Source organism: Pygocentrus nattereri, chromosome 5, assembly GCF_015220715.1.
Source record: "Pygocentrus nattereri isolate fPygNat1 chromosome 5, fPygNat1.pri, whole genome shotgun sequence".
In the NCBI taxonomy this organism is placed as follows: domain Eukaryota; kingdom Metazoa; phylum Chordata; class Actinopteri; order Characiformes; family Serrasalmidae; genus Pygocentrus; species Pygocentrus nattereri.
Genome location: NC_051215.1, coordinates 1,699,379 through 1,711,878, shown reverse-complemented (window position 1 = coordinate 1,711,878; position 12,500 = coordinate 1,699,379). Strand labels below are relative to the sequence as shown.

Genomic DNA, 12,500 nt, shown 5'->3' with positions numbered 1-12,500 from the left:
CACTCAGCTGTTAGCCTGTGTCTTCAGGTCGCAAATAAGGAAAAATAACGGAGATGGTGTTTTTTGTGTCGGGGTTCTGTCATTAAATTACTGCAATGTCATTTAAACGATCTACTGGTACTGATGGAGCTCCAAGTTCAGCAAATTATAGAAGGTAATTATAGAACCACAGAAGGAAATTCACTCCGGAATTACTACATAGGAGACCTTTAAAACAGCAGGTATGGCAGATTCATACTGGTACAAAATCATGGAAGTCCTGGTTAATCACTCAGATCACAGCATAATCACCCCAGATCAAACTAATCCAGCTCCAACAGGGCTTAATATTGGTACCTCGTACTGTCTTCCTCTAAATAGACGAGAGTGGACGATACGGCGATGCACAATATTTCATAATCAAGGCTGACTATATATTCAACATTTCACACACTGCACTGAATCCACTTAAACAGGACTAATGATGCTCTCCTTGTAATCAAACATGCACTGGTTCTGCGTTCCTTCAGCACTGAACACCTACGATACACTCACAAAAGGATATTGTGACAATTCATCACAATAACTGTCAATATCGCCGTACTGCCCAGCCCGACACTCTTAAAATAGAAAAGGCTTCTCAAGTAAAGGCAAGTGCTCTATTTAGAACCATGGGTTCTGTACGGAATGACAAATACAGAGGTCTTTGCATGGCGAAGTGTCTCTTCAGATTGTATATGGTTCTATATAGAACCTTTCGGAAAAAAGGATTATTCTATTGTTGCAAGCTTGACTTCATAACAGTAGGAGACGCTACACAGAACCACACACATCACATTCGCCATCAATCTGAAGAACCATTTCACATGCAAGTGGTTATACAGAACTCATGGTTCTGAATAGAACTATTGCCTTTACTAAAGAACCACTGAAGAAGCACCTTTTTCAGACGGTATGCGGTGCAGGTTCAGCGGAGCCGCCTAACTGCATTTTAAACCACACACGCAGTTTTTCTTCCACCATGTTGAGGACGAATCAGCTCTTTCTGGATAATCGATGATTAAGTGACCCTTATTAGTCCCACAAACGGGGAAATTTCACCTCCTCATTTAACCCATCCGTGCAGTGGCACACCACATACACACTAGTGAACACACACATACACTAGGGGGCAGTGAGCACACTTGCCCGGAGCGGTGGGCAGCCCTATCCACAGTGCCCGGGGAGCAGTTGGGGGTTAGGTGTCTTGCTCAAGGACACCTCAGTCACGGACTGTCAGCTCAGGGGATCAAACCGGCGACCTTCCGGTCACAGGGCCAGTTCCCTAATCTGTGTGTGTGTGTGTGTGTGTGTGTGTGTGTGTGTCTCACCTGCGACAGCAGCGGCGTAGTCTCATCCACCTCCTCTCTGTCCGGCTGATCCCCACTGCCAGCCTGGATGGTCGTGTTCACTCCGTCCTTATTCATTAGACTTCTCTCTTTTTCCACCCCCTTTTCCTTCCTACTCTCCTTCTTTCCCTGTGTCGCTCTTTACTTCCCTGTCCTTTCTTCCTCCCTTCCTCAACTCTCTTTTTCCCTGCTGTCTCTATTTCTCCTTTCCTTTTTTCTCTCTATTATCTCTCTTCCCTTGTGTCCCTCTTTTCTTTGCTCACCTCTTCCCCACGCCTCTCCTCTTTTTCTTTCTCTTCTTTTTCTTTTTCTTCCCCTTAACTTCTCTCCCCTTTCCTCTGCTTTTCCTCCTTCTTTCCCCTCTCTCTCTCTCTCTCTCTCTCTCTCTCTCTCTCTCTCTCTCTCTCTCTCTCTCGCCAGCACTTGTAGATACTAAAACTCCCAAACCTGAAGTTTCTCCTCTCTTTCTCTGTTCCTCTCTCCTTCTCCTCCGCTTTTCCTCCTTCTTTCCCCTCTCTCTCTCTCTCTCTCTCTCTCTCTCTCTCTCTCTCTCTCTCTCTCTCTCTCTCAGTGATCATGTGATATGTTTACTGGTCGACTCTTTAAGACGCGGCGCGCCGCTTGTCCAGTCAGCGCTCGCGCCGCGGCAGCGGCCCAATCAGAAAGCCGCGCTCGGTCCCCTGAAGATGCCGTAGACAGAGGCGTGCATGGCCGGTGTGATGGTGAGGTAAGAGATCCGCGTTACAGGCGCTGTAAGACTGAATAAACACATTAGAACGTGTTACAGCGGCTGCTGTCGCTTAATCAGGCAGCTTGGCTGTAAATACGAGCAGGACTTCATGTCTCCAGATCGCAGTCACAGGACCTCTTTATCCATTCACAGAGTAACAGACGCCGCGGGTTTCAGACCAGTTTCATACAGATCTGCATCATTTATTCATTCATTAATCCATTTACAGTAGAAGTTCCTCCCTTTAGACCTCCACTGGAGTAAAAGTACTAAAGTATTTCCCTTCAAATGTACTTAAGTATAAAGTAAAAGTACTAAAAGAGTAATTCTGGCTCTGATGTCCTGTTATCATTTTTATAACCAGACTGGCTTCATGAACTCATTTCAGGTGAAAGTCCTCCAGCGTCTCTCTTGGTAAACCAGTCTTTTAATAGAACGTCATTAATTAGTGACGCTGACGTCTATTAAAATGATCAGAAGCACAAAACACTGAAGGTAAACAGTTTCCATCAGGGAGAACCGAGTGGCTCAGTAGGTCAAATGTTGAATAAAAATAATTTCAATTAGTTTGTAATAGTGATTTTTAAATGTGGCCATTCTAGTTGTTTTTTGTCTGTTCCAACTGATCAAACCTCAAGAACGCAGATGTTTTTCAAAAAAAATGATATTTTTAGATTAAGTTTATACGTATTGCTAATGTGCATGGTGCAAGTTTTTGTTGTGACTTAAATTTCAAAATAAAAATAAATTTATATATATATATATATATATATATATATATGAGAGAGAGAGAAAATAGATTATCACTTACATTAAACATGTCATGCACAAAGTTAATGAGTAAATTGAATAAACATATATTTGATTGAATGGAACTTATTAGCAGATTTTTTACTCATTCATGAACTCACTCAAAGGCGGGATGATCCATCAGGGTGTAAAGGCTGGAAATGTGCCGATATTGCTGGGACGGTAACAGTAACACTGTTTTGGTTGATATAAACAGCCACAATCATTTTAAAACAAGCCAGTACTTTCATCCATATATGAAGTGCAGTGAGCATTATTAGTTATTGTGAACCTATTTAGAGACGCGTTTATCCAGAGCAGCAATAATAATAATAAGGCTCCTGTTCCTCCGTCACAACAGGAATGTTCGCAGACTGCTGACACTCTTGGATGTTCACTACTACCAAGGAGCTTCTCGCCATTTCTCCATCAGCATTCCCTCTCCTGAAGTTTTCCATGCACAAATGACCATGTCGGACCCCCAGCCTCCTGCAGCTGATCCTGGCCTTTACAGACCCCCTCCTGCAGTGCGAGGGATGACTGTGCTGGACCGAGAAGCTTTCACCCAAACCATTAACGTCCCCGCCATCCGCATCCCCACCAGCGTCCTCAACAAAGCGGTCAAAAGCCTGAAGAAAGTGGCCCTACAGAGGCCCGGCCTCAAACGAGTCGTAGACAACGACCAAAAACAAACAGACAGTGACGGCAAAGAGCACCGGCTACTCCTGCTGGACCCTCAGAGTGTCTCATCGGCTGAGAATTTCGGCGAAGAAGAGGCATCAGCACTCAAAGCGTTTGGCGTGAAGCCTGAAATACAGCGCTACGAACTCAAGCTGACCTACGACAACCTGAAAAGTGAGGAGGTGCTGCGGGCCGTACTGCCCGAAGGCCAGGATGTGACCTCAGGCTTCAGCAGAGTGGGCCACATCGCTCACATGAACCTCCGAGACCACCAGCTGCCCTATAAAAACCTCATAGGTGAGATAAGATCACATGTACCCTGAATCCCCTCCTATTCTAAATGTAGTCCATCAGTTTACTTTGTTAGTTCTAGTGCGGGAGCCTCAAGGCTAATGTAACCAATATGGCAAGCTTATGCTCCACAGCGCTGACTGCATGCATCATACTTTAGTCTCAAAGCGTGTGGAGCTGTTCAGCATCTCTACTAGGCTTCATTATGTGGCGTCTGACACTGTATTTTTGTCTGCAGGTCAGGTGATCATAGATAAAAACCCTGGCGTTACCTGTGTGGTCAACAAGACCAACACCATCGACTCCACTTACAGAAACTTCCAGATGGAGGTGCTGGCAGGAGAGAGCAACATGGTGGCCAAGGTGAGGGACGACACATCGGATAAGTTAAAGGAGCTGTTCAAATCATACCACGTGGCTAAAAACCAACGGATGCAAAAATAATGTTGTCTTATCATATTGAAAATACTGTCCCCCCCCATATGGCCTCATTATAAATACACACCCTAATGCACAACGTAAATCTGATGCACTGACCGTATAGCTGCACTCTGTAGTTCTACAGTTACAGACTGTAGTCCATCTGTTTCTCTGATACTCTGTTACCCTGTTCTTCAGTGGTCAGGACCCCCATGGACCCTCACAGAGCAGGTACTATTTGGGTGGTGGGTCATTCTCAGCACTGCAGTAACACTGACGTGGTGGTGGTGTGTTAGTGTGTGTTGCGCTGGTGCAAGCGGATCAGACACAGCAGTGCTGCTGGAGAACCAGCCAACAGCGTCCTGTGGGCAGCGTCCTGTGACCACTGATGAAGGACTAGAGGATGACCAACACAAACTGTGCAGCAGCAGATGAGCTGTCGTCTCTGACTTTACATCTACAAGGTGGACCGACAAGGTAGGAGTGTCTAACAGAGTGGACAGTGAGTGGACACAGTGTTTAAAAACTCCAGCAGCACTGCTGTGTCTGATCCACTCAGACCAGCGCAACACACACTAACACACCACCACCACGTGAGTGTTACTGCAGTGCTGAGAATGACCCACCACCCAAATATTACCTGCTCTGTGATGGTCCATGGGGGTCCTGACCACTGAAGAACAGGGTAAAAGGGGGTAACAAAGTATAGCGTGTCCACTACATAAAATTATGTATAATTTAAATTTTTATTTTGGTGCATTTTTAGTTGCAGCATTTTGCAATTTGATACGTTCTAGGCAACGCTCTGTGTTCCAGGTGAGGGAGAACGGCGTGTTTTATGAGTTTGATTTTTCTCGTGTATACTGGAACCCGCGCCTCAGTACGGAGCACGAGCGGATCGTTTCTCTGCTCCGCCGGGGGGATGTGGTTCTGGATGTTTTCGCTGGAGTCGGCCCGTTTTCCATCCCAGCGGCCCGTCGAGGGTGCACAGTTTTCGCCAATGACCTCAACCCCGAATCGTACCGCTGGCTTCAGCACAACACCAAACTCAACAAGGTCGAGGCAAAGGTCACCACCTCCAACCTGGACGGCCGGGAGTTCATCAGGGGTCCGCTCAGAGAGCGTCTTCCAGAACTGATGAAGGGCTCTGCCGGGATCCACATCATAATGAACCTTCCGGCTCTAGCGTTGGAGTTCCTGGACGCCTTCAGAGGCCTCCTGGGCCCGGAGCCGGATCAGGGGGCTTCCTGCACAGTGACCCTCCCACAGGTACACTGTACAGTGCGATATACAGTTTCTGACACTGTATGACCTTAATTACCTATACAAAAAAATATATAGTTACCTCTACAAGTATAAAGCTCTGCCATAGGAGCACTGTTGGATAGAGCAGTGTTCAAAGAGCCGCAGTCACAATATCACTGTTATCACTTAGAGCCACAGTCACAATATCACTGTTATCACTTAGAGCCGCAGTCACAGTATCACTGTTATCACTTAGAGCCGCAGTCACAGTATCACTGTTATCACTTAGAGCCGCAGTTACAATATCACTGTTATCACTTAGAGCCGCAGTTACAATATCGCTGTTATCACTTAGAGCCGCAGTTACAATATCGCTGTTATCACTTAGAGCCGCAGTCACAATATCACTGTTATCACTTAGAGCCGCAGTCACAATATCGCTGTTATCACTTAGAGCCAGTCACAATATCACTGTTATCACTTAGAGCCGCAGTCACAATATCACTGTTATCACTTAGAGCCGCAGTCACAATATCACTGTTATCACTTAGAGCCGCAGTTACAATATCACTGTTATCACTCAGAGCCGCAGTCACAATATCACTGTTATCACTCAGAGCCGCAGTCACAATATCACTGTTATCACTTAGAGCCCGTCACAATATCGCTGTTATCACTTAGAGCTGCAGTCACAATATCGCTGTTATCACTTAGAGCCGCAGTCACAATATCACTGTTATCACTTAGAGCCAGTCACAGTATCACTGTTATCACTTAGAGCCAGTCACAATATCACTGTTATCACTTAGAGCCGCAGTCACAATATCACTGTTATCACTCAGAGCCGCAGTCACAATATCACTGTTATCACTCAGAGCCGCAGTCACAATATCGCTGTTATCACTTAGAGCCAGTCACAATATCACTGTTATCACTTAGAGCCAGTCACAATATCACTGTTATCACTCAGAGCCGCAGTCACAATATCACTGTTATCACTTAGAGCCAGTCACAGTATCGCTGTTATCACTTAGAGCCGCAGTCACAATATCGCTGTTATCACTTAGAGCCGCAGTCACAATATCGCTGTTATCACTTAGAGCCAGTCACAATATCACTGTTATCACTCAGAGCCGCAGTCACAATATCGCTGTTATCACTTAGAGCCAGTCACAATATCACTGTTATCACTTAGAGCCAGTCACAATATCACTGTTATCACTCAGAGCCGCAGTCACAATATCACTGTTATCACTTAGAGCCAGTCACAGTATCGCTGTTATCACTCAGAGCCGCAGTCACAATATCACTGTTATCACTCAGAGCCGCAGTCACAATATCACTGTTATCACTTAGAGCCAGTCACAGTATCGCTGTTATCACTTAGAGCCGCAGTCACAATATCGCTGTTATCACTTAGAGCCGCAGTCACAATATCGCTGTTATCACTCAGAGCCGCAGTCACAATATCACTGTTATCACTCAGAGCCGCAGTCACAATATCGCTGTTATCACTTAGAGCCAGTCACAATATCACTGTTATCACTCAGAGCCGCAGTCACAATATCGCTGTTATCACTTAGAGCCAGTCACAATATCACTGTTATCACTTAGAGCCAGTCACAATATCACTGTTATCACTCAGAGCCGCAGTCACAATATCACTGTTATCACTTAGAGCCGCAGTCACAATATCGCTGTTATCACTTAGAGCCGCAGTCACAGTATCGCTGTTATCACTTAGAGCCGCAGTCACAGTATCGCTGTTATCACTTAGAGCCAGTCACAGTATCACTGTTATCACTTAGAGCCGCAGTCACAATATCACTGTTATCACTCAGAGCCGCAGTCACAATATCACTGTTATCACTCAGAGCCGCAGTCACAATATCACTGTTATCACTCAGAGCCGCAGTCACAATATCACTGTTATCACTTAGAGCCAGTCACAATATCACTGTTATCACTCAGAGCCGCAGTCACAATATCACTGTTATCACTTAGAGCCAGTCACAGTATCGCTGTTATCACTTAGAGCCGCAGTCACAATATCGCTGTTATCACTTAGAGCCGCAGTCACAATATCACTGTTATCACTTAGAGCCAGTCACAGTATCACTGTTATCACTTAGAGCCGCAGTCACAATATCGCTGTTATCACTTAGAGCCGCAGTCACAGTATCGCTGTTATCACTTAGAGCCGCAGTCACAGTATCGCTGTTATCACTTAGAGCCGCAGTCACAATATCACTGTTATCACTTAGAGCCAGTCACAGTATCACTGTTATCACTTAGAGCCGCAGTCACAATATCACTGTTATCACTCAGAGCCGCAGTCACAATATCACTGTTATCACTCAGAGCCGCAGTCACAATATCGCTGTTATCACTGAGAGCTGACACTGTATGAAGTCCTGTTATTTGTAAAACCGTGCTGCAGGTGCACTGTTACGGCTTCTCGAAGGAGGATGACCCTCAGAGGGACGTGCTGGACAGGGCAGAGGCTGCTTTAGGGGTTTCCCTGCAGGAGCGCTGCTCTGTGCACATGGTGAGAAACGTAGCGCCCAACAAAGAGATGATGTGCGTGAGCTTCAATGTGCCCTCTGAGGTGCTGTACAGCAGCAGCGGTGAAGGGGAAGGTGGGTTATGGTCACTGGTTCGTGAGCACATATAGAGTCTATGTATACAGAGAAAATCGAGGAAATCGTCAACAAAAGAGACACACATCTGTTTGGTCTCTCTTCTTCCCTGCAGGTTGCTCAGAGCCGTCGCCCAAGAGGCAGAAACGTGAAGAAACTGAAGGATAGACGCTCGCCTGCCTGGAGAACCTTTCAGTTTTAGTTTTTATAATAAACCGTTCTGAGAAATTCCACACGGTTTGCTTGAATCTGTGAATGAGAGTTTATCAGTTTGGGGAACAGTTGTTACTGTGGATTGCTCCAGTAAATGTAATGACAAGTAATTATACAGTTATGTAATCAGTTACGTTTGATTTACATGCTGCATCGGCAGGTTCGAGTCTTTTTCTGTTTGCTTTGATGCCAAAAATGACAGAAAAATATGTAAATATAAAGGATTTGTTTTCCTTTCTGCAAAACAAGACCGACTCGTATCAGACGTTACTGCTGTGAACAGAAATGATTCGTTTTAAATTACAGCACGATTTTCTTTTGGTACAGTGAATAAATCCTAACCTCGCACAGGAGGAGTTACAACAAAAACAACCTCACGGAAGCTTTTTTATAGCCTTTTATTAAACCAAACACATTTACAAAAGATCACAGACGCTGCAAAAATATCTGTACAATGTGGATCCACTTTTTTTTCTTCGTTCTGGACTTAAAAAGGAAAAATCAGCAGAAAATCACGATTCCAGGATTAATTTGTCCCAAATAAGGGTAGGACAGAGTTCTGGTCAATAAATTAAATTAGCAGTTTCCCATCTTGCCCCAGAGGACGTCAATCAGCTGAGACGTGTTTGCTTCTTTAGTTCCAGGAGCTCGGAGGCTAATGTGGCTGAAAGGTAATGGAAGCTTATCCCCAACAGAGCAGCATCTCAGCGACATCATCATCATCATCATCACACACGTTCAGTATCTTTAATAAACCCCACTGTGGTTTCAGGCTGTGTGACTCACTTACCTATAATCATGGTCTAAATCCCATCAGCATGGCTAAATACAGCCAAACTTGAGTCCATGTTTACAGGTGGCAGGGAGTCCTACAGAGTCTGAAACCACGGAGTTTATGTGAAAGTCAAAGGGCGAAACCTGAAGCAGTGTTCAGACACTCCTGGCTACAGGGGGAGAAACTGGGTAAATTTGCAGAACTCGTCCTTTAACTGATTTCCTACTGGATGATCTGCACTTGTGACAGAGGTTATGTATTACCCTCCTGCTGGGGGGAGGTGTGGGGGCTGGGGGTGTTATATTAATGAAGGGAAGAGTCCGCTGAAAGCGTCCTGTAGTGCTCGGTGGCAGGCCAGTCCTGATGTGTACCCCCCTGCCAGGTCCTGCGGAGTGGCCGTCCTCACATGATTCAGATACCTGAGAGGAGAGACAGAGAGAGGAGAGAGAGAGAGAGGAGAGAGAGAGTAATGAAAAGAGTGAGAGAGAGAGAGGAGAGAGAGAGAGAGAGTAATGAAAAGAGTGAGAGAGCGAGAGAGACAAAGAGACTACTGAATATTGTGAAAATCTGGATCCAGCTTTCCAAGAAAGAGAAAAAAAAAAACAAAAAAAAAAACAGGCACCCTACATTCCACAGGCAGATCTAGTTACACACACACACACACACACACACACACACACACACACACACACACACACACAGCCCAGGCTAAATCTCCAGACTTAGTACACATGTTAAACGCTATAATGATCATTTCCATTTACAACTGATTTCTTACAAGTGAAAATGTTGCATTCAAAGATTTCATTCTTAGTAAGTTTTATATTCACATGTGAGAAAAACATCAAGACCCAGGAGTACACACAGCTTAGACACTGTGTGTGTGTGTGTGTGTGTGTGTGTGTGTGTGTGTGTGTGTATATGTGTGCGCCAAATGTTTAACAATTCAGCTTTCACTTGTAAGAAATCAGAATATCAATGTGTCAAAATGCCGTTTTTACTTGTGAAAACTGAATTAGTGTGTTATAATTAAACTCCAGATCAAATAGTTTCTCCGTTTAGAGTAAATTGGGGAAAAGCCATGTGAACGTTTATACACTAAAATATAACCACTACTCAAAATGAACAGTTTACATGGTGCGTGTTTTGCTTTCTGCACAGAGAATAAGAGGAAGAATCAGGAAAGGAGGTGAAGTGTGCATTTGTGGCCTGAAGGGGGCGATAAAGTCACACATGTTAATAAGCCAAGACTGAGGGAAGTCCGGCTCTCTGCGGGACAGTTTGACTGGGGATCTGTGTGTCACACTTTCCCCCTCAGTGTCACTATACAAAAAAAAAAAAGAGAACCCCCCTGCGATGGCCCACTGCATCACAAACAAAAACAATCACATCACTGCTGTGATTATTAGTAGCTGGAGGTCACAGCCTGTGAGTGTGTTTACATGCACTTGATCTGATAACTGCAAAAAATCTGATTTTGTCAGTAATCTGATCAACATGTTTACATGCTCTTAAGTAATCAGATAATGAGGAAACTCCAGGTCTACAGGAGTCAGACAGTAATCAGATAACGGGGAAACTCCAGGTCTACACGAGTCAGACAGTAATCAGATAACGGGGAAACTCCAGGTCTACAGGAGTCAGACAGTAATCAGATAATGGAGAAACTCCAGGTCTACAGGAGTCAGACAGTAATCAGATAACGGGGAAACTCCAGGTCTACAGGAGTCAGACAGTAATCAGATAACGGGGAAACTCCAGGTCTACAGGAGTCAGACAGTAATCAGATAACGGGGAAACTCCAGGTCTACAGGAGTCAGACAGTAATCAGATAACGGGGAAACTCCAGGTCTACAGGAGTCAGACAGTAATCAGATAACGGGGAAACTCCAGGTCTACAGGAGTCAGACAGTAATCAGATAATGGAGAAACTCCAGGTCTACAGGAGTCAGACAGTAATCAGATAATGGAGAAACTCCAGGTCTACAGGAGTCAGACAGTAATCAGATAATGGAGAAACTCCAGGTCTACAGGAGTCAGACAGTAATCAGATAATGGAGAAACTCCAGGTCTACAGGAGTCAGACAGTAATCAGATAATGGAGAAACTCCAGGTCTACAGGAGTCAGACAGTAATCAGATAACGGAGAAACTCCAGGTCTACAGGAGTCAGACAGTAATCAGATAACGGGGAAACTCCAGGTCTACACGAGTCAGACAGTAATCAGATAACGGGAAAACTCCAGGTCTACACGAGTCAGACAGTAATCAGATAACGGGGAAACTCCAGGTCTACACGAGTCAGACAGTAATCAGATAACGAGGAAACTCCAGGTCTACACGAGTCAGACAGTAATCAGATAATGAGGAAACTCCAGGTCTACACGAGTCAGACAGTAATCAGATAATGGGGAAACTCCAGGTCTACAGGAGTCAGACAGTAATCAGATAATGGGGAAACTCCAGGTCTACAGGAGTCAGACAGTAATCAGATAATGGGGAAACTCCAGGTCTACAGGAGTCAGACAGTAATCAGATAATGGGGAAACTCCAGGTCTACAGGAGTCAGACAGTAATCAGATAACGGGGAAACTCCAGGTCTACAGGAGTCAGACAGTAATCAGATAACGGGGAAACTCCAGGTCTACACGAGTCAGACAGTAATCAGATAACGGGGAAACTCCAGGTCTACACGAGTCAGACAGTAATCAGATAACGGGGAAACTCCAGGTCTACACGAGTCAGACAGTAATCAGATAACGGGGAAACTCCAGGTCTACAGGAGTCAGACAGTAATCAGATAACGGGGAAACTCCAGGTCTACAGGAGTCAGACAGTAATCAGATAACGGGGAAACTCCAGGTCTACAGGAGTCAGACAGTAATCAGATAACGGGGAAACTCCAGGTCTACAGGAGTCAGACAGTAATCAGATAACGGGGAAACTCCAGGTCTACAGGAGTCAGACAGTAATCAGATAACGGGGAAACTCCAGGTCTACAGGAGTCAGACAGTAATCAGATAACGGGGAAACTCCAGGTCTACAGGAGTCAGACAGTAATCAGATAACGGGGAAACTCCAGGTCTACAGGAGTCAGACAGTAATCAGATAACGGGGAAACTCCAGGTCTACAGGAGTCAGACAGTAATCAGATAACGGGGAAACTCCAGGTCTACAGGAGTCAGACAGTAATCAGATAACGGGGAAACTCCAGGTCTACAGGAGTCAGACAGTAATCAGATAACGGGGAAACTCCAGGTCTACAGGAGTCAGACAGTAATCAGATAACGGGGAAACTCCAGGTCTACAGGAGTCAGACAGTAATCAGATAACGGGGAAACTCCAGGTCTA

The 12,500-nt window shown here is 45.1% G+C and overlaps 3 protein-coding genes across 3 annotated transcripts in view; 1 reads left to right on the top strand and 2 right to left on the bottom strand.

The window, feature by feature from the left end:
• slc38a6 (solute carrier family 38 member 6) overlaps positions 1–1,631 on the bottom strand; it is a 32,670-nt gene extending 31,039 nt beyond the window's left edge. Inside the window, exon 1 of the mRNA XM_037538262.1 lies at positions 1,350–1,631. Within this exon, the coding sequence (XP_037394159.1) occupies positions 1,350–1,445 (96 nt within the window). The 5' untranslated portion in view covers positions 1,446–1,631. The remainder of the gene's footprint in view (positions 1–1,349) is intronic.
• Positions 1,632–1,988: 357 nt separating this feature from the next.
• trmt5 (tRNA methyltransferase 5) lies at positions 1,989–8,395 on the top strand. The gene is made up of 6 exons (XM_017688195.2): positions 1,989–2,094; positions 3,248–3,864; positions 4,097–4,221; positions 5,095–5,547; positions 7,964–8,162; positions 8,278–8,395. Exons 1-6 carry the CDS (start codon positions 2,075–2,077, stop codon positions 8,328–8,330), a joined length of 1,467 nt encoding a protein of 488 aa, XP_017543684.1. The 5' UTR covers positions 1,989–2,074; the 3' UTR covers positions 8,331–8,395.
• A 364-nt stretch (positions 8,396–8,759) lies between these two features.
• mnat1 (MNAT1 component of CDK activating kinase) overlaps positions 8,760–12,500 on the bottom strand; it is a 22,426-nt gene continuing 18,685 nt past the window's right edge. The window contains exon 8 of the mRNA XM_017688196.2: positions 8,760–9,569. Within this exon, the coding sequence (XP_017543685.1) occupies positions 9,449–9,569 (121 nt within the window). The 3' untranslated portion in view covers positions 8,760–9,448. The remainder of the gene's footprint in view (positions 9,570–12,500) is intronic.

Bases quoted from the DNA above. Each gene is read 5' to 3' on its own strand.
- trmt5 (XM_017688195.2), top strand. From the start codon at position 2,075: ATGGCCGGTGTGATGGTGAG. The intron at 4,222-5,094 runs GTGAGGGACGAC...TCTGTGTTCCAG, and splicing joins AGAGCAACATGGTGGCCAAG to GTGAGGGAGAACGGCGTGTT. The intron at 8,163-8,277 runs GTGGGTTATGGT...TCTTCCCTGCAG, and splicing joins CAGCAGCGGTGAAGGGGAAG to GTTGCTCAGAGCCGTCGCCC.